Below are 27,280 nucleotides of genomic sequence, written 5' to 3'. Positions count from 1 at the left end.
GGTCAGAGCATCTGCCCCTAGTCGGTCAGTGAATGTCACAGTGACTGGTCAACCGGTCAACTGTCTGCCCCCTGGTGGTCAATGCACATCATAGCAAACAGTTGAGCAGCCTTAGCATTTCATTAGCATATTACACTTTGATTGGTTGAATGGCCAACCAGATGATTGGACACGTAGCATATTAGACTTTTGTTATATAGGATGACTCTAGCCTTACTCTGCTAATTCAGCCTCTAGATAAGAAATTATTGATGCCCATGTGTCAAATGACTCTTGGTTTCAGTAATAACCTATCCAGACAAATCTCTGCTTCCTTGAATTTCTCCTTAATCACCAAACATAAACTAAAATCCAGGTGGTGTCCCCTCTCCCCTCCTGAAGCAAGCTTAATAAGCCTAGTAGTTTGAGCTCCAAGTCTATTCCTGGTGGGTTTTGGCTGGTGAGCATGGGTAGCAGAGTGTCCTTGGATCCTGAGGTTGTCCCAGCAGCAGCAGCCAGCAGCAATTAGCAATTGGAAGGAAGCAGTGGGAATTTTCCGGTGATGTCCACAGATGGGTACAAGCCACTTGGAGAGCACAGTAGCTACAACAGCTGCCTGCACCACAGGAGTCTTGGCAAACATACTCACCCATTGTCTAGCAGATAGAACCCACTCCAGATGAAAGCTCGGATTGGATATCATCTTACTTTTTAAGGGGCTGCTCTTCTTTTTCAGAGCTCCTGACCATGCACTGCAGCTGCAGTTGGATCCTCACCATGTCCTAGGTCAGCGGTCGGCAAACTCATTAGTCAACAGAGCCAAATATCAACAGTACAATGATTGAAATTTCTTTTGAGAGCCAAATTTTTTAAACTTAAACTATATAGGTAGGTACATTGTTATTAACTTAATTAGGGTACTCCTAAGGCTTAGGAAGAGCCACACTCAAGGGGCCAAAGAGCCGCATGTGGCTCACGAGCCGCAGTTTGCCGACCATAGCCCTAAGGTAACTCTCTACCTATTCTGCATTCCATTCCTTCAATTAGTTATTGATTGTGGTCTTTAGATCTAGCAGTCATTAAAGCAGAAACCTACTTGCTAATTGTAATCAAGTGGTTTCTATTTACAGTGCTTATTTTCTGTATCTTCTATAAAATGTTTGCATTTAAACATTTAAGTGTTAAGAGATTAAGAAATAAAAATCCCACCTTTTAAGGTAGAAACATTCCTGGTGATTCTTGAGTCATACCAACTGTTTACTTGATCTTAAGAGCAGGACCAATCCCATCAAAGTGCTATGAACCTACAGATCAGTGAATAACTAAGTTACCTTGATTTTGTTAATTTCCCCCTGATTTGGGTTCTTAATCAAGTTAGGAGTAAAATACTCTTGCATGGGCAAGTAGGAAACACATTGGGCTTGGAATTAAAACACATAGGTCTAAGCAAGGTTTTGTGACCATGACCAAGTGGCTGAACTTTAATTTCCACAATTGTAAAGAGGTGATTATATTACCCCTAAAAATTACCATTAGAACAAATTAAATGATGATGGTGACAGATGCTATTTTTGGAGTGTGATAACCCTAGCCAACCTCACTGAATCTTTACTTTCCTCCAAGCATTACTGTAAACACTTCACTTGGGTTTTATGACTTAATCTTCATTACAGATTTATGAATTGCATGTTATTACTTCTTTTGTACGTGAATAAACAGGTTCATGGGGGTTAAATAACTTGCTCAAAATCACAGTGGCAGAGGCATAATTTAAATCCCTATCTGTTTGTTACAGTATATATTCTCCACTATTACATTGCACTGTAATAATATGTATCATATAACCTATATGATAAATTATATTTATGTATATAAAAGGCCAATATGCAAAGTGTCCCCTCGGGAGTTCAACTAGAAGACCCGGAGTTTGATCGCTCGCTATGATGTGCGCTGATCACCAGGGGAGGCCCCAGCCAGCAGCCAGAAGGCCCTGATCGGCCCTGATCATCGGCCAGGCCTAGGACCCTGCCCATGCATGAATTTCATGCACTGGGGCTCTAGTAACTTTATAAAGTACAGTAAGCATTTCTACATATATTTTTGTAAATTGATGCTTGCAGAAATCCTATTAGTAGCTTCAACAATTGTGGTTATGTTTTAATATTAAAGAGAACTGAGGGTTAGGACAATTGTCAGGGACAAAAATGTTTAACATCGTAAATTTAAATATCTGAGTGTTTGTTACTATGCAAGTAAAATACCTAGATAATTTAAATTTTGGGGGGGTAGTTTTGTGTGTAAGTGTGTGTGTGTGTGTGTGTGTGTGTGTGTGTGTGTGTGTCTTGTAGATATAACCATTATCAATGCTTAATAATAGCACAGCATATTGGAGAGAATTATATATCAGGATACTATGTAAGAAGCTGAAATAAAAATATGATCATTGCTTTTTTTAAAGAATATATTTTTATTTATTTCAGAGGGGAAGTGAGAGGGAGAGATAGAAACATCAATGATGAGAGAGAATCATTGGTTGGCTGCCTCCTGCACACCCCCTGCTTGGAATTGAGACTGCAACCCAGGCATGTGCTCTTGACCAGAATTAAACCTGGGACCCTTTAGTCTGCAGGCCAACGCTCTATCCACTGAGCCAAACTGGCTAGGGCTAGCATTGCTTTTAAATTTTGCAACAGAGGTTTTTAATTAACATCCATGAAGACTTAATTTCAAAGTCCATTTGTCAAAACTGTGGCTGAGCTATCCTTGTTCATTCCTTTTCATGTGTGATAGCACATTCTGATATCTACTAGTAAATACCGGGGGTCCCCAAAAATGTATTCACACATTAACAGCTGATAGCTCAATTTTGAGAATGAAATGCATTTTAATAAACACTGCCTTTATAATTATTGAAAATATGTGTATACATTTTGGGGGGACACCCTATATTTTGGTATTCAATGAATTCCTGCAAAAGTAGCTGCTCCAAAACTTTGGGACAAATTGAAGGAAAATAAAAGTTACGCAGTTAGCGTCTATAAATCTTGGCTTATATGAAATTGTACATTATGGTGACTGTTTTTCATCTGAGGAGTAGACAAATCTTTATCATGTAACTGCCACGCTGAACAGGGATTTTCCTAGGAAACAGAAACTATTTTCTTGAGGTTTTTTTCTAAGTAATTTTAGGCAGGGAGATTTTTGGAAGGCATTTTTCTTCCCCTGTGGAGAATTCAATAGCATTTGTTAGAAGAAAATATGATTCATGAATACAGCGGTAATGTGGCAAAGCAAATAAGTCCCATTAGTTTTTAAAATCTAAAATTTCAGTCTCATGGTCCAATAAGGGTTATTAAATCAATTAGAAGTGTCCTCCAATTTGGACCAAATTCATTTGGCACTAACAACATTTTTAGTTGTAAATTAATGTCTATAACTGTATTTTTAATAGGAAAACTCCAAATATGACCTTGATTTATATTTTTATAAAAAAGCCTCTAATACAATATTTTATTGCCTTTCAGAATCATCTATTACTTTTGAAACTTTCTCCGTTTTAATTTTCATAATATGTGTGTTTTGATTAGATCATTGCACATTCATTTTTAAAAACCTGAAGAATATAAAAAGTAAAGTACAAATCACCATAGCCTTAACAGGTAGAAGCAAACTAATAAAATTTTATGTTGAATACTCTAATTTCATGGTCAAAGTTATACATTTCACAGTTCTCTTAGCTAAAGGTAAAATTTATATTGGACTTCATTTATGAAATAAAACATCTACAGCTTTATAGACATGTTCTTAATTTTCATAGAATATTATTTTGTTTTTATAATACTTTTTTTCTGGATAAAACCCTCTGAGGGTCAATATTAAGTCAAACATACATTTATGTAACATCTTTTCTAATTTTAATTTTTGCCAAGTACCTTGCCAGGCAACCATTCTTAACTGATTTATGTCCCCCCTGCCTTGGGGGGACCGAAGGTCTGGTGAGAGAACATAACCAACTGTTTCAAAACAGAATGTTAGATATGATGGCAAGGTAGGAGTGATATGGCAATGTTGAAAGGAACATTTAACCTGCATTTAGGTGCCAGGAAAGTTGTGATTATTACAGTTTTGTGTCATCAGATGGAGAGTGCCCGTGAAAATATTAAATTTACTCCTTGGGGTCATATGGCTGGTCCATGCTGCTGAAGCTTTTAAATCTGATGATGGCAGGAAGGCCTTAGAAGAGGGCTGACCCCCAAATAAGCTTACCTATTATCTATGTTCCAGATAGACTCATTGTTTCTCTAATGAGTCTATCATGTGTATGTTTTTCAGAGACAAATATAAACCTCTGTTATGTACATTTTCACTGGCAAATTTTACTACTCATTTAACTGATAATAATTATCACATTTTATTGCCTGTTTATTTTTTTTTTTTTGTGAAATAGGACTTCTTTTTCCTGACCTAAGCCTTGTATTTTTCTATTGAATGGTTGGACTATAGTAGAGGCCAACAAAGCTCCTTTAGTCATCCAGTATGACTTCCTGTGTGTACATCACTACGATGATTTTACTTGACCAATTACCCCCACCAAAATATTTTCAAATATATTTTTATTGATTTCAAAGAGAAAGGGAGAGGGACAGAAAGATAGACACATTAATGATGAGAGAGAATCATTGACTGGCCGTCTCCTGCACACCCCCTACTGGGGACTGAGCCCACAACCCAGGCATGTGCTCTGACTGGGAATCAAACCTGTGACCCTCTGGTTCATAGGTTGACACCCAGCCAGCCAGGCCTCACCAAATCAAATATTTTGATTTGTTAAGTTCCACGTCTTCATCTAATTTAACTAGAGTGTTGACCAATCTATTATGTTTCTAATAGATTAAACTTCCCAAACTCTTTGAACAAAATGTCTCAGCTATACCAAAGCATAGTTTCTATTTTTTTGTACTAGAGTTAGAGTAAGTTTTTTGACAGAGTAGAGGACATATATATTTTATGTAAAATATGGTTTAGCACTAGCCGGTTTGGCTCAGTGGATAATGTCAACCTGCAGACTGAAGGGTCCAGGGTTTGATTCTGGTCAAGGGCAAGTACCTCGGTTGCAGGCTCCTCTCCGGCCTGGGCCCTGGTCCAGGCTCATGCAGGAGGCAACCAATCAATGTGTTTCTTTCACATGGATATTTCTCTCTGTTTTTCCATCTCTCTTCCACTCTCTCTAAAAATCAATGGAAAAATATCCTCGGGTGAGGATTAAAAAAATATAAATGTTTTAAAAGGCAATTAAAGCAAGGGCACATAGAAGAGCATGTTCATTTGTATTTGAGTTTCTAAATTGGTGAGAAAATAATTATAGTCTGCTGTGGAAATTGTCATTTGTGTTTTATTGTACTTTTTATTTCTTAATTACATTTGACATTCAATATTGTTTTCTATTAGTTTCAGGTATACAGCATAATGGTTAGACCTTTATATAATTTACAAAGTCATTCCCTGGTAAGTCTAGTACCCACCTGACATCATACATAAGTTATTACAATATTCCCTATCATGTACTTTACATCGCATGATTATTTTGTAACTACCAATCTGTACTTCCTAAACCCTTCATTTTTTTTCACTGAGCCCCTCAATCCCTCCCATTTGGCAACCATTTGTTTTCTGTGTCTATAAGTCTGTGTTTTTTTAAATTTAGTTCGTTTATATGTATTAATATATGCTTTGTGGCATTGGCTCATGTACTAGTGTCTTGTGGAAATGTGACATACTTATTTATAGGCAGAAAACTTTGTTCAGAGTGGTAGTCCTTTTTTAAAAGATGGCATGAATTTCTCTGCTGATACTTATGTTTTAAATTCCACACAAAGGACAGTGATTTAAAAGAACAGAAGTGTCAGGTCTCACATCTAGCTTGAGCTGTCTGCGGCCTGTCTTCCGGGACAGGGTCTTCAGAAGTAGGCTGGCCATCCTTCCAGTCGGTGACAGAGGAAGACATGCCCAGAGCAATGAGTCTTGTTTTCCCCTCTGAATCCCATTCATTCAGTACTCTTCCATTCATTTAGTACTCTTCCATTTCACTCTACCATATACTTACAACTTGTAAAATGTTTACAATATCTACTTTGAGAAATACTTATAAATTACAGTCAACAGAATTCTTTTTCATTGTTTTGTGAAAACTAACCATGATCCTCTCCTCACTTTTCCTCTAGCTGTCTATGAGATGAACACCTTTAGATAAATCTGTAAAATTGGATGGAGACAAATCTGAAGTTATCCCATTGCTGGGCTTGGTGATAGAGGAAGATGAATTATAGTAATTGTAATAAACCTTGGGGGTGATGTTTGTCTAATACTGTGGTTAAAGAACACTAGGTTAGCTATTATGGCTCAGTCTTTGGCATTTATCAGCTGGTGAAGTTGTTGAATTCTCTTCCCCACTGGACTGTACTTTTGGAGAGAGGGAGGACTGTACCTATTTTGCTCACTAGTGTATCTGGAGCTTCTAGGAAAGAGCTTTGTGTACAGTTAGTATTCAACAAACACAGCAAATAAATAAATGAGCCTGTCTATACTCAAAAACATGAAAAATCAGATTACTCAATATAATGAAAATTAAATTTGTATAAAACTTAAAGGCATTATCTTTATTCTTGCATATACATGTTTTGTTTATTTTACAAGTAAGTAAAATTAAGCTTCCTTTTGTCATCAGAAAGACCATTTGAAGGGTCTCAAATAATGTTGAATGCTTTTAACAGGGCCTCTTATTTCAGTGGCCTGGGATCACCAACATCACCAGAAACATGCTCACATTTAAATTTATTCAGCCCATGTGGTTTCCTTTTCGGAGGCGATGGGGGCTGAGTAAGTATGAAATTATAGTGTTGGCAGTAATTTCCCTTGTTCTCTTGGCAGGCACAGTCAGGTTCTGATGTTCAGGTTATACTGCCGGCAGCACTTTTCAATTAACATTGAATACTCCCCCACAAAAATGCTTAACCTTTCACTGGCACTGAACCCCACCTTCAGGGAAAAAAATGCTCAGAAGCAAAAAAGGCCTCTATTGACCACCTTATTCTGCACAGTTGCTACACTTGGGGTACTCTCAGTTCTCAGAAGCTCTGCAAGCCTCAGTGGTGTGTTTTTCCACCTTGCAGTAGTAGAGTTTACTACTGGGGTTTAGGAAGTTGACAAACACTGCCTGGGAAGTCCTGGAAAAATGCGTAATGAAAGTGTGAGGCATAGACAGGCACCCAGCCTCACAGTATCATCATTAATTCTACCTCTACCTTTTGAACCGGTTTTATTATGATTGGCATTACTGTGATAACAGAACCCAGGACTAGGCACAGGGATGGTATTGTATTAAAATATATATATTTTTTTAATTTCAGAGAGGAAGGGAGAGGGAGAGACAGATAGAAACATCAATGATGAGAGAGAGGCATTGATTGGCTGCCTCCTGCACGTCCCACACTGGGGTTCAAGCCCACAACTTGGACATGTGCCCTGACCAGGAATCGAACTGTGACCTCGTGGTTCATAGGCCCCCACTCAACCACTGAGCAACACCGGTTGGGCAGGGATGGTATTTTAAATGCCTAAATTTCCAAAGTTAGTGTTCAGAGAACATCATCATTACAAGTGATTTCTTCTAATTCAAATAAAGGACTCTGCTTGGTAAAAAGGAGTTTCATCACATGCAGTCATTATTTAGACAGATTCTGTTCTGTAGTTTTGACTATAACACCAATTTAAATGTGAAATATTTAAGTAACAAAAATAGCTATTTTTCTCCAAAAAGTAATTGGGTTGTCTATTTTCTTCACTGAATTCATTGGACAGCATAAAAAGAACTTATTAATAGGGGGTCAAGTAAGTTGTAAGTATCTGTCCTTAGAATGCTTTCACATCATCATGGCTGCCAGGAAGATGACTGTGGCAGAATCCAGTGCATTGGGAAGGAGTGGACTGGAATGGAGAATGACAACAGTGACACCATTCAAAGCCTTGCTTTGCTTCTGCAAAACTGTGACTCAAAAGGATAAACTATATTTCAAAATATTAGAACAGATAATATAGCTGATGTACGAGAAGGCCAGCGCACTAGGTGAATGATGAGATCCAGGTGACTGATGGTGGGAGCCCAGTGAGAAGGCAGATAGAGTCTCAGTGGGAGAGAAGCAAATAACAGAACTCCTTACTTTGGTGGAGCACTTTCAGAGTTTTCTGCACACTTCTATGTATCTTATCTAAGTGGGACCTGAATTCCATGAGATTAAATATGATCTTTATTCTTTCAGTGCAAGTGAAAGATTTAGGGAGGTTATGTGACAACGATAATGAGAAAGGGGCAGAGATTCAAACTTGAGTCTTATTTCAGGTTTCTCACTCTGTTCACTTTCTTATGCCTACCATGCAGAGTCCATTGGAGAGATTTAAGGAAAAATTTAAAACATCTTGAGCTTTCTTGAGAGATGATTTAATTTACAACTTATTCAGTAAGTTGCTTCCTGGAGTTCAGAGGAGTAAGCATATGGACAGAACTCTTAAACCTCCTTGCCAAACGGGTCTCATTTTTCTTATTCACAAAACGGAAAGTTTGTCTAGATCTGTGCTTCTCAATATTAGCTTCACATTGAAACCACTTTGGGAGACTTTAGACCTCCCTAAGTCCGGGGGCTACCTCCAGAGATTCTGATTCCATTAGCCTTGGGCAGAGGTGGGTTTTCATTAAAAAACAAACAAGCAAACAAAAACAAAAGAAAACACTTTCCGGGTGATTCTAAGATGCAGCCAAGACTGAGAGTCACTGAAATGGAAGATGTGGGAGGCCTTCTTCCACGTGTCAGTGTGTTGCCAGGATTTATGCCATAGCTCTGATGACCCATGAATTTTTCAGAAAGAAACTCACATTTTATTATTCATTTTATCCTGTATTGGTTCCTGGCTAGAATTTAGATCTAGTTCTCACTGAAGAGATTGTGGAAACTGGAGCATTCTTCAGCTGGACTATATGTCATCCAGTTAAAACTCTCTGAGGGATGTAGTAGTGTGAGAAGCGGCAGGCAGCCGCTCCTGCTCATCCCGGCCCTGCTGGGCCTGCCTGCACCTTCGCTGCTTGGTAGCGCTGCTGGGGAGGCGGGAGAGGCTCGCATGGCCACAGCTGTGCTTGCCAGTCATGAGCCCCACATCTGGTGCCCGTAGGTCAGCTGAGAGGAGCTCCCACTGTGGGAGCGCACTGACCACCAGGGGGCAGCTCCCGCATTGAGTGTCTTTCCCCTGGTGGTCAGTGCACGTCATAGCGACTGGTCAACCGGTTGTTTGGTCGTTTGGTTGTTCGGTCACTAAGGCTTTTATGTATATAGATACTTATTGAATTTTAAATAATAGCAGAAAGTGAACATTTTACCTCAATACTTTAAAAGATGCAGCATTATATTCATCTTTTAAAATTTTATTAAATTGATTGGTATGACATTGGCTAATAGATTATATAAGTTTCTTGTGTGTAATTCTAAAATACATTATCTTTATATTGCATTGTGTGCTTACCACTCACAGTGTAATTTCCCTCCATCACTGTATGATTAGCCCCCTTTCCCTCATCTTTTTAAAGGGACAATAATATCGCTGAACTGATCATTTTGTAGATGAAACTCCACAGCCTGGAAACAGTACAGTTACAAGTCTCAGCTAAACAGACGTACTTTCTTCAATTCTCGGTTACTTTCCTCATCACTTCATTGGTCACTGAACTATCTTTTTTTCTGTTTCACAGTCATCTTCTCAGAGTGTTGCCTGACCTTGGATTAAACACTTGAGTTGCCACAGGTTGGTGTTGGGGGTGACCTTTTAGTGGAACTTTCAGTACAGAGAAGTAAAGCAGAATATCATGTTCCCAGTAAGGTAAAATGTCACCAACCTTTTCCAAGTCACTAAGAGGTCAGAGGTAATGCCTTTAAAGCAGACTCACCTAACCAGGGCCCTCTTAAACTCTGGAATAACATCAATTTGCTTCTTTCACAGACACTTGCTTCTCTAGTGGCTGTCTCTTTATTGAAAAGCATAAACTAGAGGGGAGAAAAATGATGAGAGGAAGTACCAAGAGATGCAATAAAAGAGAATAAAATATAATGTTTCAGATGGCAGGGTTTCTAGGTGCTTTGGTAATTTCTCCTCATCCTTTATTCTCCAGGATTCCAGAGATAAAGATAGGGAAATTTATTATTTCCACATTATTCCTACTAACTAAACCTACTCTGTCATTCTTTAGTAGAATTAACCAAAATCATGATTTGCCACTCTAATAAAAAGAAATTATACCGGTTAGAGACATTCAGTGGTATTGAAGTAATAAATAATCTGTCCTTGGAAGAATCATTTATATTTTCTGTGCCTCAGCTTACTCACCTAGCACTGATAATCTCTAGAGTCCCTGTTAAGTCCTACAAGCTTATGATTCCATGGATTTTCTAAGGAAAAGGAGAAACATATTTTCCCTTCATCAGGCAGGCCTTTATGATTTGTATTATCATAACTGCAAAGTGAGGTGCAGTGTTTATCTTTGATATGAATCTTTGTATTGGATTACATAAGTGAGTTTTTATAAAATAAACGTTTATAAAAACAAATTCTTTTAAAAAAAGCAAATGTTTACAAAAATAAATTCTTCCATTGATTGTCTCCCTGCATTACCTTCAGTTGTTAGCTTTCTTCTCAATAGATGGTGCTGTTTTCTCAGAGACGCTACTTACTCCTCATCAAAAGATCAGGGAAATTAGTATCACTCTTTAATAATCATTAATTAAAGAAACCAGCCCTCTAAGTAGAAAGACTCAATTACAAGCAGCATGTAGTACCTAGATAATGAAAGCATAATGGGGAAAATAAACTGGTAAGTGATAAAGGAGGCCTGCTGAAACCTGCAATATTTGCTGAGTAGATGGAGCAAATATTGTAGCCAAACATGAAAATTCCATGTTCATTACATAGAACACATAGGACCCCGAGTAGGAAGAAAATCTTAAATCAAGAACCATTTTAAAGTGTAAAAACAGTGATCTACTTTCACAAAAGTGAGTCTGTAGCATTCCGTATTAACATGCATGATTTGAACACATGCATCAACACTAATACAATCGACCTCGATCTCAGTGAATCTTGAGAGCTGGCACACTCTGTGCCAGCTCAGCCGGGAGCACCTGGGAAACAGAAAATGGACCTCAAACTCTTTCGAAAAAATATCCCTGGATAAAACCACTTTTCATCTCTGAAGAGCAAACCATGACAACATCCTATGTAATAGTATCTAATCCAGTTTCATGCTGCTTTTGGTCACTTCTAACTGGTTGCCCTTTGGAAGCCCTGAAACAGACATATCCTGCACTTTTCCTGAACCCAGCTCAGCTCTGACTGAATCAGCCCCCGGCAGAGCCGCAGCTGCTGATTGAAACCTGGCAACACAACTGTCGTATTTGTTACAACAAAGCAACACTGTGGAGAGACACAGGAAAACTTCCTCCATGCGTGTGGCTGCAGGTGGAAGGAGTGGGGTGAGGGCTGCTATGAGGAGGGAGGCAGGGTGGGGACACGGTGCAGCCGGCTGTACAGAAGCCAGCATGAGCAGGGAAGTTGCCGAGTTTCATCTCTGGAAAGGACGGAGTAGGAGACCTGGCCCCCCAATCAGAGGAAATAAAGTAGAATTCTTCCTCCATTACAAATTACTGTTTCCAGAGCTTCTGCCTGAAGAAACTGTGGGAGTGTGCCCAAGAGTCCTCTTGGCTCAGATTAAGGGCGCTCCAAGCTATTATTTTTTATTTTTGGCCAGAGCTTCATAGCTTTTACCAAAGCAACTTCTCTGTTTCTGAAATTTTGGATGTTTCTTTATCAGTGGGGGGGAAATAGAAAAGTAGGCTTTTGCACTCAAACAACCACCCATCTGTTGCCCCCCATTCCCTCCTGTTTACCTCCCTTTTCTCATTTTCCCACCACTCTACCTTGGGGCTCAGGTGTCCCTTTGTGCCCCCACTTAGCAGCTGAAAGCTCCGTTCGGAGCTCAGGCGCCTTTCTTACCTGACAATCACATACATGACCAGGAAGTTTCCGAAGAGACCCACCACGCACACGATGGAGTAGAGGGCCATGATGGTGACGGCCGTGATCGTGGAAGGGCTGCTGGTCGGAGGGCACAGGCTGTCGCTCCCGCTCAGCGCCGTGCGGTTCGGACCGCACGGGTCGGACAGGTTGCCATCCATGTGGGAGAAGTTGACCCAGGAACCCGGGTTCGGTGCTGCTGGGGCGCAACTTGCAGAGTGCGCGAAGGGGTCAGAGCAGTTGCCGGGGCTCCTGGGGACGGCGCCGCTGTCCATGGTGCTGACAGCCGGCTGGGACCACGTTGGAAGGTTCACCGCGAGCACAGGCACTTTTCAGGAGCTGCGCGCGCCTTAGCAGCTTCCTCCAGCCGCTGCCAGGGCTCCTGTGATTTCGTGCAGAGCCCAGCCCTGGCGAATCCAGGCAGGAGCATCAGGCAGGAGGGGAGAACTGAGCGTCTGGCGTTCTCCTCTGCTTGCAGCCCTCTCCCACCTCATGAGCACAGGCACTAGTCCCCAGCCCCACACCGCTGGAGGGAGGGGAGGGAGGGCAGTGCGGGATCCAGAGGCTGGAGGAGAAAGAGGGGAGAGAAGGGGTGGATTTTGCGCACAAGCGATCCAAGGAGTTGTTCTCCCCACTCGGCACGCTGTCCAGCACCTCTTAGGAGGGGCAGGACGGAGAAGGGAGTTGGAAGGAAGGCGTGGAGAGTGAGGCAGACAGAGAGTTTCTGACGGCAGAAACGCACAAGGAAGGGGGCTGACATCACTCTGTTTTCCCAGCGCCGGGTTGGTTTCTCTGTAGACATTGGCCTCAGAGAACTGGAGCAGCCCTTAACTCCCCAGCCGCTTCCATCCCTACTGCCTATCGCAATCATTGGGGTGCAGGGGACACAAATCCCTCTTCTCTAGTCTTCCTTCCTGCACATGCACGAACAGGTAACTGCGCTTTGCACATCAGCAAATGGGAATTTCCAACCCTGCAAACCTGCCTGAAGCCAGAGTGATTCTTTCCCCGAAAAAGAAATGAGAAACATGTAATAAACTTCTGTGAAGGAAACCCATTATGTTTCCTCCTTAGTGCCTAGGTTTCTCCTAGAGTAGAAGCTCTAGTTGCATCTGATTTATGTCCGGTGGGGAAGAGGCACCAGGGCTGGTTACAGAAATCAGGGGGTTGGTTGTGGCATCCAGGGAAGTCATCCAAAAATAATGCTTACCCTCCGAGGCTTAAATCTCACAGATCCTTTTGGAATTATCCACTTTACCTCCAGACCTCCTGTAGGGACACGTGCTTCTCAGGAGAACCGTGTCAAAAACCAAACGGCATTTGAGTTCACTCGGTCTGTTTTCTTGTGTAGAGATTCCAGGAGGAACCTCACAGATATCTTAACTGGAGTGGCCCACGCCTGGTCGAGGAATACTGATACATTTTAACATGTGATGCCTCATTTCCAAGCCCATAAACACTTCTATCTTAGAAATAGATTTGTAAATCAATCAGGGGTAAGGTGGCTGTTTTTATTTTTTGTAAAGTTCAAACTAATTCTGAGGTTATTCTCGTTTTTACACATGTGTATATTTGTGTATGTATATATATTTGAACAATAAGTATTGGCACTAAATACTACAAATTACTCCCCATTGGTTGTAGAAAGTCACACTCTTAGGAAGCAGAGAGTGGGGTGCGTTAGGAAGCTTGGAAGGAACGTTTAATTCTAATATCACTTTTATTATTCTCTTGAAAACAGATAACTCATAGGTAAACTCTGCTTATCATAGGGTATTTTACCAATGTGCAGTATTTTTTTATCCTTTTATATTAAAGGGAATGCCTTCAGCATCAAAAGTCTACAGAGAGCTCCTAGAAACTAATAAAATACCTGACCACATTTTGCTTTATGAACTAATATCAGTTCACTCGCATTGAGCTGAAATCTGTTTGCCATTATTCAGTCTTTTGAGGACACACAGAACCAGCCTAAGCTACATCATGTGAACAACAAAGGGTACAACATAAATAGCCCTGGCCTTGAAGTTGAATCATTTGTGAATCCACTATTTGTCACTTTTTAGTTATTTGAGTTTCGGTGTGCTTATTTACCTCACGGGGTGACAGTATTTTAATCAGTAAAAAAAAAATTGATACCTCATATATCTGTTAGTAGGATTAACTGATATACACACTGGAATAACAGCTGTTTAATAAATGATAACTGTTACTATTATTACATTTCATGTATTTGAAAATAACAAAATGGTTTCTTCCACAAGTTAAACATTAGCTTCCTAAGGCTGTTTCTTATACGCTGTAGTTTTGGGTTCTTTCAATAGCTTTGCCTCTTTTCTATGCACATAGCTTATCTATCTGCTCCTACAGTACAGCTCCAGAGCTAAGAACAGTGCCCTAAGTTCGGCCTGACCAATAAAAGCTGAGCAAGATTATAAACTTCCTCTTTCTACCAATACAGTTATTGGAAGGTCCCACTTCCCTCTCCCCCTTTTTAAAGCCACATTACTCTCTTGACTCTCCTTAGAGTGAGTATTGGCAAAATTCCCTAAACATGATCTGGCTCAGTTTGACAATTACTTATTAAAGATGTACTCTGGACAAGGTGTTGAAGTTTAAAATGATAGATTCAATTGTTTTTGAACACAGGACTTTGCTTTTGATACCTGATGAGTCATGTTTTTCCTCTCCTATACATTTATGGTTGTTTTGAGTTTGGGTGTGTTTATTTACCTCACTGGGTGTTGTCTCAGTACAACAGTAGAGGGTTTTTTATTTTAAAAGTATATCTTGTTAGATGCAGTTCATGGTTCAAATCTAACAAGATCTTTTGGAATGGTGATTGTCATCTTTTCTGTGCATGTTTCCTACTTTATATGTTTTATTTACCTCCCCTGCTTTATATACTCTAGAAATAGGTTCCTGAGGGTAGGCCTGTTCACTACCTAAAGCACAGTGGACTCCCTCTTATGTATGTAATTACATATATAATATTTTAATTTAATTAACACATAATTAGCATATATTAAAATGAGAGCTATGGACTGAATGTTTGTATCCCCCCCCCCCAAATATATAAGTTGAAATTCTAACTTCCAATGTGATGGCATTAGGAGATCCCCCTCCCCACCCCATTAGGGGGTCTTTGGGAGGTAATTAGGTCATGAAGGTAGAGATTTCATGAGTGAAATTGTTTTCCTTAGAAAAGAAACTCCAGAAAACTCTCCAGTTCTCTTTCCACTGAGGGTTAATGATAAGAGAGCAGTCTACAACCCAGAAGAGAGCCCATACCAGAATCGGATGGTGCTAGCATCCTTGTCGGACGTCTAGTCTCTAGACTTTGAGATATAACTTTCTGTGGCTTTTAAGCCACTCAGTTTATGACATTTTGTTATAGAAACCTGGACTGACTCAGATAATAACATCATCTAAAATAATCTGGGTGATTTAAAAATCAAAACACTTTTATGAATACTTTAATAACATTTTAAAAAATTCAGTATATTCCATTAATCAGCCAGAACTTAAATGTACCCACAGATAGGCTGGCCGTGTGACTTTTCCTCTAGAATTAGTCAAAGAGCAGCCAATTACCATTGCCCTTTACTGGAAACATTATTTTTCATTCTGTAACAAATACTATTGTATGGATTAGGCATTTGAACTTTGTGCTTCAACTATATATTTTAACTGAAATGTGATGATTTCTTTTTCGATTACCCTTTCTTGAGTTTTATTAAGGATAACTATTTCTCAATTTTCAATGCAGGATTTTCTGGAATCGTTGCAAGTATTCGCTTAAATTGCACTAACATCTATATCTCAGTAACTCACATCTATTCAATGTACAATTTGGGAAAATACAGAACAAATTTAATTTATCTTTCAAATATCTTAAGATAGCCTTGAGAAACCCAGGGAAGAGCTGTTATAGAAATAACCAATTAATATCACTTAATATATACTATAAAAGATCTCAAATTGTAGCTTCTATTACATCTTAATTGCCCTATCGGGTGTTTTCCCTTTTCTCCATATTTGCATATTTCCTACCAGAGTGATCTCAAGTCTGCTGTGAAATCTCAGGTCTCTTGTGAAAGGAGGTGAACTGTGTATACATGAGTCAATTTACTACAAGCCTAGTTATTTTATGTAAAATAGATTCTAGCCGTATAATGTTTAATTTCCTTTATATGTTATCTAACAGAAATACATGCCTTTTTTTTTGATAATTCTTGCTTAGCCTAGATTTTCTATTTGAAAAGCAAAACAAAATATTTATCTGTCAGTCAAAATTTAACATTGATATCAAACCCATATCATACATTTTTCCCCTAAAATATTTGCTTCAAAGCAGTGCAGTTAGTTATAACTAGCATGGAGCAAGGCAACTGCTAGAAGTTATTGCTCTTTCTTAAATTTCAAAACATATTGGCTTTAGTTATTCATGTAATTGCCATCATCTCACACTTATTTTGACAGCTTACTTTTTAAAAAAATCCTCACCCAAGGAGTGAGGATATTTTTTCCCCATTGATGTTTTGAGAGAGCGAAAGGGAGAAGTGAGGGGTAGAGAGAAAAACATTGATGTGACACAGACACATCGATTGGTTGCCGCCCACAGGTACCCCTACTGAGAATGGGGATCGAACCTGAAACCCAGGTATGTGCCCTTGACTAGGAATCAAACCCACGACCCTCCCGGTGTGCAGACCAATGCTCTAACCACTGAGAAACAGCTTACTATTTTATTTATTTGTTTGTTTATTTATTTATTTTTGAGACTGGCTCTTAATGGACCACATAATTAACAGCTATTAATGTGGAATATAGACAATGACTGTATCTATTTATTTAAAAGCTACCAAAAATATTTTTTAAAAGAAAACATTGTTCTAAAGTAGTCTACACATGGTTAGAAAGGAAAACTAAAACAATTTTAAAAGTTATTGTGGTCAGAATATGTTTTACTTTTTCTTGTTACCTATAATTGAGACCTGTTACTTAAATTCAAATTGCTTGGCCTTAAGTTGTGTGTGTGTATGACCATGCATAAATGAATGCACACACACATGCACACACTTAAGCATACATCCATAAAGTAGTTTATATTCATATTGAAAAACCACACTTTTGTGAAACTTTTCATCTGTTGACGCTCTTCTCTCTTCTCTTTTGCCTTTAGTTCATTTTTTAAAATTTTAATTCCTGTAGCTAGGAGGCCTACATTTCCCTGTGTTTTCCAAGCTTCCAAAAGCATCATAAAGTTAAGAAGTAACCACAGGAATGCTAAAATGATTTCTACAAAGCTATACTTTGGCATAAAAATCACTTATTCCATAGCCACTTCAAGAAAACACAAACATGCACACATACATGCCTCATCCTTTGATTCTCAAGGTTGTTAATTACTCTTTTTGTGTTTGCTGTCCCTCATCTGTCTGCTCTTACATCAAAAGGACAAGGCCGAAATCGTAACATTCAAAAGATGAATAGAAACAGACTCATAGATACAGGGAACAGACTAACAGCTGTCAGAGAGGAGGGAGCTCGGGGAGCTGGCTGAAAGAGGTGAAGGGATTAAGAAAAGAAAACAACAACAGCTCATAGACACAGACAACAGTACGATGATGACCAGAGGGAAAGGTGGGAGGTAGGAGAGGGTTAAGGGGGGATAAATGGTGATGGAAGGAGACTTGACCTGGGGTGGTGAACACACAATACAATATACAGACGATGTCTTATAGAATTGTACACCTGAAACCTATATAATTTTATTAACAAATGCTGCGCCCATGAAGTCAATAAAAATTACAAAAAGAAAAGAAACACACAAAAGATGAATATTAAGTAGCTCTTACTCCTGCTCCTTCAGCAAATTCAATGAAAAAAAGGCTTCTACAACAAAACATGTCAGCCCCGTCTCCCCTGGACCATGCTGTTTCAGTAATGTGCCTTGTACTGCTGTGTTTCTGTCACAATATGAGCGGATATCAGACTTCTATGCTCCAGGTTTCCGGGAAAGATTCTGATGGGATGCCACGGCCACTTCTCATAGAATGACATTTATTGCACACAAAACCCCCAAGAACAAGGGGCTGCAATTATAGAAAAGTCAGGAGTCTCTGTCATCACAGAGCAACCCAGTTCTGCCACATCTACTTGACTGGATTTTCTTGTTCGTAGGAGGAAGGACAATTGGTGCAGGTAAAGTCATGCACTCTGGCTGACCCAGCTGCTCCTCTTGTTTGCTTTCCCTTCTCCCGGCGTGTTTTTAGAAGGCAGACTCGGTGTAGGCTTACAATAGTGCGGCAGATCACACTTCCCCTCAGTTTTGTGGTTTCCAAATGAGCCTGGAAACCTTCCCAGCTTTGGTGCTGACGGGTTTAGTCATCATCCTTCTCTTTACAGGAAGGCAAAACTTACTGGAGGGTGGGTGGGAAGGGCTTAAAAAACAAACAAATAGATAAGCAGTGATGGGCCAAAGATGATTTTGTCAGGATTTAAAAATTAAAACCCTAGAGGTCTATTTGTTCAGATATAAGACAAAAGTGGCTTGGAGTGATTTGACTGAGAAGCATCTTTGTTCACTAAAGTCACTAGGAACCCTATTAAAAGGGTGACCTCGCCACAGAGGGAAGGACCATTCTTAAGAGAAGGCAGTATAATAATGGTTGTCATTCACTGGGGTCTATGGTCCAAGCACTTCTTAAAAAAATATGTTTTTATTGATTTTAGAGAGAGAGGAAATGAGATGGGGGCAAGAGAGAGAGAGAGGGAGAGAGAGAGGGAGAGAGAGAGAGAAAGAAAGAGAGAAAGAGAGAAGGAGAGAGAAAGAGGAACATCTGCATGCCTCCTACTGGGGATCTAGCCTGCAGCCGGTGCATATGCCCTGACCAGGAACTGAACCAGCAGCCTCTGGGTGCATGGGACGAGGCTCACTCAACTGAGCCACACTGGCCAGGGCAGGTCCAATCACTTTTTAAACTTATTTAATTTTCATAACAATCCTATGAAATCAATATTGTTATTATCCCCATTTTATAGGTGGGAAAACTGAGACAGTAGAAGAAGTAATTTGCTCAAGTTCACAGAGTTAACATGGAGTGGAACTAGGAATCTGACTCAGGCAGTCTGATTGCTAGCTTACACTCCTAACCACTCCCCTCTACTGCTCCATTCTGCTATATCTTTGCGAGCACTGGCTTTCGAATTGAACAACCAGGACTTTGTCCCTGGCTCTGGTACTTAATCAGCTGTGTATCTTTGGGTAAGATAGTTAACTTCCACAAACCGTAGTTTCCTCATCTGTAAAACTAAAATGATAAGGTCAACCACGTTGTGTTTAATAGGAATAAATGGAATTCACTTGGCATTTACTTAGATCGAAGCTGTTAAATGAAAACAAAAAGTCCCTTAAATTAAATGCTATGTTTTCATATTAAATAATAAGATAGTTTCTTGACTACTCCCTTTCAACTACTCGCTCTACTCGTTCTTCCAACTGTGCTTACTTACCTACTCTTTGCCTACCCATACCTTGCCCCTGTGTGGGAGAAGAACTAAAGAACTCCTATACTGACTGAAAAAAATTCTCATGTTTGGAAAAAGGTTGGCCTTTTTTTTGCAGTAAAATTGCAGGAAAAGCACATCTTGAGGTTCAATCTGAGGTCACTCTCTCTGTCTTCGGTCTGCTAGAGCTTAGTTTTATACAGTTAGAGAAAAGCTTCCATATCAACACACATCACAGGAATTACTGCAATTGTACAAGAATCTGCATAAAAAACAATCTCTTCTTGTGAAATGAAAAGGATATTTTTGGTGGGAGAGTTGTTCTGTAAAACCGTGTTGGTACTAATGAGTTTCTGCAATAGGTTGGTTTGCACAAATACTGATAGACAGAATGGCTTTTGACATTTCTGTGAACTGCCAGAAAGCCTTCCCTCCTTGATAATGCTAGGCAGCTTTGATTTCCTTCTCTAACTTATTTATATGCTTCAAATTGGTACCATGGCAAATGTTCAGGGTCTATTTCAGTGACAAGAGTGAGGCACTATGGTTTCTAACCTACATTCCTGACCACTTCCCTCTACTGCTCCATTGTGCTATGTCTTTGGGAGCCTTAGCTTTGCAGTTGGACAAGCTGGACTTTGACCCTGGTGTGCGCGTCACACACACACACACACACACACACTCACTCACACACACACTATAGAATCACCTATCTTTCAAATATCTTTCTTGACCCCATGTTTTCCTTTATCACCCCACTTCATTCATTTCTTTCAAAACCATTTTTGCTAAGGTATTTGTCACACATGCAGCTCTATTTTCTCAATTTTTACCTCTTTCTAACCTATTCAGTCTGTCGCTTCTAGTGCTTCACAAAAAATCTTAACAAAATTGTTATTGACGTTTAGAATTGATGCATGTATTTCCTCAACCTACTTTCATTGTCCTTCTTAAAACACTTTCCTCTCTTAGCCCTTATGACCTCGCACTGTCCCTTTTCCTCCCCCTTCCTTTTTGGTACTCCCCTTCTCTGCCTGAAGTCTAGATGTTGGAGTTTTTTGGTGATTGGTCTGAGTTCTCCAGAAAAAGGGTATCTATCTATCTATCTATCTATCTATCTATCTATCTATCTATCATATTCCTATCTTCATCTTCATCATCATCTATCTGGTATTGGCTCAATTGATTATGAAGGCAGAGAATTCCATGGTCTGCCATCTGTAAAACAGAGACTCAGGAAGACCAGCCATGTAGTTTGAAAGCTTGAGAAACAGGGATGCTGAGGACAGGAGAAGCTCCATAGTTGGACAGTGTTAGAGGGCAAATACTTCCTTTCTCCTCCTTTGTGTTCTGTCCAGGTGCCCAGTGGGTTGGATGATGCCCATTCACATTGGGAAGGCAATGCACTTTACTAAGTCTACCAATTCAAATGTTAATTTCTTCCAGAAACATCCTCTCAGACACATCCAGAAATCTTTAACCAGATCTAGTCAAGTTGATTCATAATATTAACTATCACACTTGAGGATAAATCTTAGGTTCCCCTGATTCCGTTCTCTCCTTAGGTGAGTTTCTCCAGTCTCATGTCTTTAAACATAAACTAAAATCCTAACAACTATCAAAATTATATTTCCATTTCAAGCTGAATTATTTAATCAGCTGACTACTTAATACCTGTATTTTGATAGCTCCTGGACATTCCAAACTTATAGAGCCCAAAACAGAAGTCCTGACTTTACCTCCAAAACTTTTTTGACTTAGTCTTTTTCTACCTCAGTAAATGACATAATTGTTAACTTAGTTGCTTAAACCAGCAACTTGAGATTTAATGTTGGCTCCTCTTACTCCTATATCCCCACATAGGCATCCATCAACAAGCTCTCTAGTCCAGTGGTTCTCAATCTTCTGGCCCTTTAAATACAGTTCCTCATGTTGTGACCCAACCATAAAATTATTTTCATTGCTACTTCATAACTGTAATGTTGCTACTGTTATGAATCATAATGTAAATATCTGATATGCAGGATGGTCTTAGGCGACCCCTGTGAAAGGGTCATTCGACCGCCAAAGGGATCACGACCCACAGGTTGAGAACCGCTGCATCAAACACATAGTCATCACCCTCTGCTTCTCCATCACTACCACCTCAATGAATCTCACTATCATTCTCATCTGGATTCCTAAATTAGCCTCCTACTTGATATCTTTGTTTCTACTCCTTTCTTCTTCCAATTGATTATACAGAGTTAGAGTGATATTTTAAGAACTTGAAGAGGATTCCGCTATTTCCATGCTTTAAACCCTTCAAAGACTATTGCACCTAAGGCCTCTGTGTGGTTGACTTCTGCTTGTCTTTCAGCCTCATCTGGTTCCACTCTCTCTTCTTTCAACCACAGGGGCTTCATTTCATATTCTTGAATGCACTTAGTTTTTGTCTCTTAACCTCTCAGAACAAACATAGCTCTCTGTCAATTCTCTTTTGTGCTATTTTTGTAATTGATTCTTTCCATTCAGAAGGTCACTTTACGTGGTACTCTCTTAGATAGGACATCCCTATATTATCAAAGTTGATTATTTTGTTATTCTCTAGCATGGCCCCTTGTTAATTTTCTTCATAGCACCATATACCAGATTTTTATTTAAATATTTACTTGTTTGCTTGCTTGCTATCCATTTCTTCACTAGATTATATACTCCATTAGTACAGAGACTTTTTGTTTCATGTATTATAAACTTAGTGTGTCACATAGTGCTTTGACTCAATAAAAATATCCTAAGTAATGTCCTGGCCAGTGTGGCTCAGTTGGTTGAGCATTATCCCATGCAACAAAAGTTTGCCTGTTTGATTCCTGGTCAGGCCACATACCCAGGTTTCGGTTTGATCCCCGGTTGGGGTGTATTCAGGAGGCAGCTGATCAATGACATTTCTCTCTCTCTCTCTCTCTCTCTCTCTCTCTCTCTCTCTCTCTCTCTCTACCTCTCCCTTCCTGTCTCTCTAAAATCAACAAAAACATATTTAAAAATATCCCAAATAACTATGTAAGTTAAATGAAATGGAAAATTGCTTTGAGCTATGGGTGTGTGTCAGCATTCCTTAGAACAAAGCAAACTACAGGACAATTATAGTTCTAGAATTTGTGACATGATTTATGAGCTTCCCAAGTTTACATTTATTAAAACCTTTATGAACTTCAACCCACATACAATATGAAGTCCATAAAGCAGCAGTAAAAGGGGAGCACAGCCGAGCACTGTCCATAGTCTCTGCTTCCCCAAATGATTCCCAGAGTAAGAACATCGCTCTAATATTTTTCTAACTGCAGAAAAATGTGCCCATAAGAAATGAGAGCTATCTAGACACTCCATTTTGTGAAATGTGCTTCCTTTGATGTGGCTGATCGGAGAATTAATAGGCCATAGCAGTTGAGAAAATAAAAGGAGGGGCAGACTTAGATGCCTTTTAATGGAAGAAATCTTTCTTCTTTCCCTTTTTCATATATGAAATGAAAAATAATATTAAGGAAATATCAATCTTTACTATTCTCAATAATCATCCATATTCTTGCACCAATAGTTAAATACTTGGGCAGAATCAGGGTAAACTATGTCATACTAGGATTCTTTTCTTATTTGTGATCAGTATTTTGTAAGTTAAAAGTCTCAACTCTGGGATTTCTGCTCCCAGTGGAGATTCAATAAAAGGAACTAAAGTGAACCTCTGAAATAACTATAATATAAATGAAAGTGGTTTTCAAAATATTGAGGACAGTGATGACTGGGAGATGGGAAACGAACAAGGTGAACTTGAACATTGCCGCAACTTCCTGCCTGGAGAAAGTTCCAACGCTGCAATACATAGAGAGAAAACCCAGACAACACCTGAGCAGGTAGAGCTGGTAGTCCATGGAGGCCAAGGTGATTTGAGTTGGCAGGGCAGAGTATAAGAGAAGAGAGAACTGCATGTAGAGGTAGCTGCGGAGTTCCCACTGAAGTCATTAGGTGTATACTGATAAGTACATGCATCAGAGAAACTGAGACACAGGAAGAACCACCTAAAGGATTAGAGAAAACAGTACTTTAGCTGGGGTTAAGAATAGGTCCTATTCCCACCAGTCAGAGTGGAAAACCTCTTAATTCATGGGGCATCAAGAAAAGTCCTCAAAAGACTTTAATCTCAGTAGTGAGGAAAATTCACCATAGAGTAAATATTGCTCTGGTTATGTTTAAAAATGTTTAAAAGCAAGACCCAAAATAATTATACGATTTCCAAGTGATTTATCTCTGTCCCAGAATAAAGGTAAAGAATATTTATAGAAATACAAAAATATCCAACATACAACAAGGTGAAATTCATAACATTTGTATATAGTAGAAAATTACCTGGTATTCCAAAGCACAGGAAATATGATTCATACGGAGGAATAAAAGTAAAAATCAACTGAAACAATTTCAAAATGACACACATGACAGAGTTAGTAGATAAAAATATTAAAGTAGCTATTGTCATTATAATCCATGTGTTCAAGAAACTGAGGAAAGATTGAACATATTAAGTAGAGACATAAAATAATATTCCCCATATCAAACTTCTCAAGATGAAAATGACGATGTCCAATATGATGAACACAGAATGAGATCAACAATAGATTATACATTACAGAAGGAAGAAATGGGTGACCTGGCAGAAGTTATGAATAAAAATATTCAAAATGGAAATTGAGAAAAAGAGTGAACTAATTAAAGTTAACATCAGAGGGTTGTGGAAAAACTTCAAGCAGATATCTGCATCTACATCTGTATACATATATATTATATATTATATAGTATAGCATTATATAATGAAGCCATCAGAGGATAAGGAAATCAGAAAAATATAAAACAACATAAAAATGATAGAAATAGATTACAAGTAAAATAATGAGAAAATATACCACGACAATACAAATCAAAAGAAATCTGTGGTGGCTATATTACTATCAGACAAAATAGGTTTTAGAATAAATATTACCAGCACTGAAGAGAATGATTGTGTGATGCTAAAGGGTCAATTATTTGAGAAGACTTAGCATTCCTAATTATTAATGCATATAATATCAGAGCCTCACTGTATGTCAAGCAAAAAATAAAGATTGCAAGCACTACAAAGAAAAGCAGACAAATCCAACTGAATATTTCAACACCTCCTCTCAATATTAATAGAAGAGTAGACAGAAAACCAGTAAGGATGCCGAGAACTTTAATAATAATATGCTCAACTGCCAGCGTGTTTCTCAGCATCTAGAAGGGTTCAGGAATCTGGAGAAGGGCTGTGAGTAAATTAATAAAGAGACTAGACATGAGATATAAATTTGGAAGGCATTGTTGGGGGTGGGGGGCAGGGAAGGCTTAGCTTTAGTAACTAAATTCTCTGAATCTCTGGACCCCTAGCTTTTTATTAACACAAATTGCCCTAAGGCAAAGCAGATATACATATCAAAGGTAAAGTTTGGTAAACAGTAAGATTATCAGGTTGGGGGAACTGCCTTTGGCTGTTCAGCTGTTTGGCAAGCAGCAGGTAATAACATGTAGATTTTCAGGTTTGGGGAAATGCCCTCAGCTGTCTGGCAGCAGGCAATAATATGTATCTTCAGTCCTGCTGAATGAAGCCTCAAGGTTCACCAACCTTTTGCATTTAGGACCTGCTGGAATTAGCCCCCAGCACTCAACCAATTTGAAATAATTTATATTTATAGAGCAAGCCCTTGAAAAAGACCAAATTGCACAGACTAAAGAGGTAGTTAGAGGAAAATTTATAACATTAAAGTTCTACACTAGAGAAAAAAAATACCCTCAATTTCCACTTCAAGATACTAGAAAGAGTAAATTAAATAAATCCAAGGCAAGCAAAAGAAAGGAAATAATACAGGTAGGGGGAAAATCAATGAAACAGAAAAATAATAGAGATTAATGAAAACAGAGGCTGACTTTTGAGAAGAATAAAATCACAGGAATGTCACTTCCCTTCCCAACCCATGTCCCTTTGTGGGTTTTTAAATATTAGGTAAGAGTACTTTTAGAATACTTTATCTGGTGCCTCCATAAAGTATGTTTGCCATTTGGCTGACAGAAATGAGCATTGTTGTCCGTCTTGTGTGAGTGTCAATTACTCTTCCCTCTAAGCCCTGGTATGGTTCTTTCCCCAGCCTCCGATCTTTTACTGACTCACATGCGCTGCTCAGTACGGTGTCAAATACGCAAGAGGATCTTCTGCAGAGTTCAGGATTCTTATTCTGTGCAGTCCTCTTCTTTCTAGAATTATGTTTGGTGAACTCTAGCTGCCTTGCTTTACTTGGACTCCTCACAACTCAGATTCTCTGCCGAGGGTCGTCCTTCCCCAAGTGGTGGCCTGGAAATTCTTTCAGGGTCTAAAGCTGGGGCACTTATAAGGCTCATCTCATTGCATTTGTCAGAGATCACTGTCCTTTTTGCCATTTGTCTAATGTCTTTTTTTTTAAATATATTTTATTGATCTTTTACAGAGAGGAAGGGAGAAGGATAGAGAGTTAGAAACATCAGCTGCCTCCTGCACGCCCCCCACTGGGGATGTGCCCGTAACCAAGGTACATGCCCTTGACCGGAATCGAACCCGGGACCCTTGAGTCCGCAGGCCGACGCTCTATCCACTGAGCCAAACCGGTTCTGGCTTGTCTAATGTCTTGAGACATTGTTTTATATGTTTCATTCTTTTTTGATTGCTTCAAAAGGAAGGGTTAATTAAGTCCCTAGCAGCGATTTTCAATTCTTGTGTGCCATAGGAATTTTTAAATCATGCAACGCCTGACTATTTAGTCAGGGGTACTGACCTCTTTTCCCTTAGATTGAAAAATAAAAATGACAACAGCCAACACAACAATAGCTGTCCAGTGTGAAAGAATCAAAAATCATACTTTTTTTTGTTTGTGTGTGCCATGAGATGAAAAAGGCTGAAAATTGCAGCTTTAGTACTCCAGTTGGCTAGGCAGAGAAGCTTGAATTTTTTTGCTATATTCGTATTTATGTTTGTCATATATGTGTTTTTTCTTTGTACTTATTTGTACCTGAATTTTTTTGATCTTTTCTTTTCAAATAATTTGTGATTTTAACTGTGTCATTCCATTACCTCCAAAGCAGAATTAGAATTTATACACCCTTCATTTTTTTCCTTTTTGTGGCTGCACTAACAGTGGCAGTTAAAAAGTGTTTGATTGGTACAGAATACTGACAGGCCTTAGAATTAAAATAATTAAAAACTATACTTTTTTTTTCAGGAAAAGAATGAAATATAACTATTTGGGACTAAGTTAAAACTCCAGACAGCAATTCCCCAAGTGCTTTGGGTATTCAATATTGGTTTGTAACCATAAGATACCAAAAAACACATGGAAATCAGTCCATGTGTAAATGAGAATGTGTTCAGAATAGAAAACTCTTGTAGGTTTTTAAAAATTTCACATTTCATGCTGCTATTGTTTAAATATTTCGTATCATCTTGATTTGATTTTAAAATAACTTAAGGCAACTGGTGATACATATAAGTTAAAACTTTCAATGCTCTCTAGCCAAAGACCATCTGAAATATAACTGTAGTTGAATAAGTTGCATTTATTGCTTGTTTCAGCAAGGAAAGATGTATACCATCAAGAACTGTGAGTCAATTCAGTAA

The 27,280-nt window shown here is 39.0% G+C and overlaps 1 protein-coding gene across 1 annotated transcript in view; it reads right to left on the bottom strand.

The window, feature by feature from the left end:
- The window catches only part of OPRM1 (opioid receptor mu 1), a gene marked incomplete at both ends in the record, with an annotated part of 30,683 nt that extends 18,321 nt beyond the window's left edge, over nt 1-12,362 (bottom strand). The window contains one exon of the mRNA XM_081094758.1: nt 12,067-12,362. Coding sequence (XP_080950884.1) covers nt 12,067-12,362 — 296 coding nt within the window. The remainder of the gene's footprint in view (nt 1-12,066) is intronic.
- Nucleotides 12,363-27,280: the final 14,918 nt, after the last annotated feature.

This window comes from Myotis nattereri (genome assembly GCF_964212035.1).
Source record: "Myotis nattereri genome assembly, chromosome: 6".
In the NCBI taxonomy this organism is placed as follows: Eukaryota; Metazoa; Chordata; class Mammalia; order Chiroptera; family Vespertilionidae; genus Myotis; species Myotis nattereri.
Note: the sequence above shows the minus strand (reverse complement) of the source record. Positions and strands in the feature narration are given on the sequence as shown.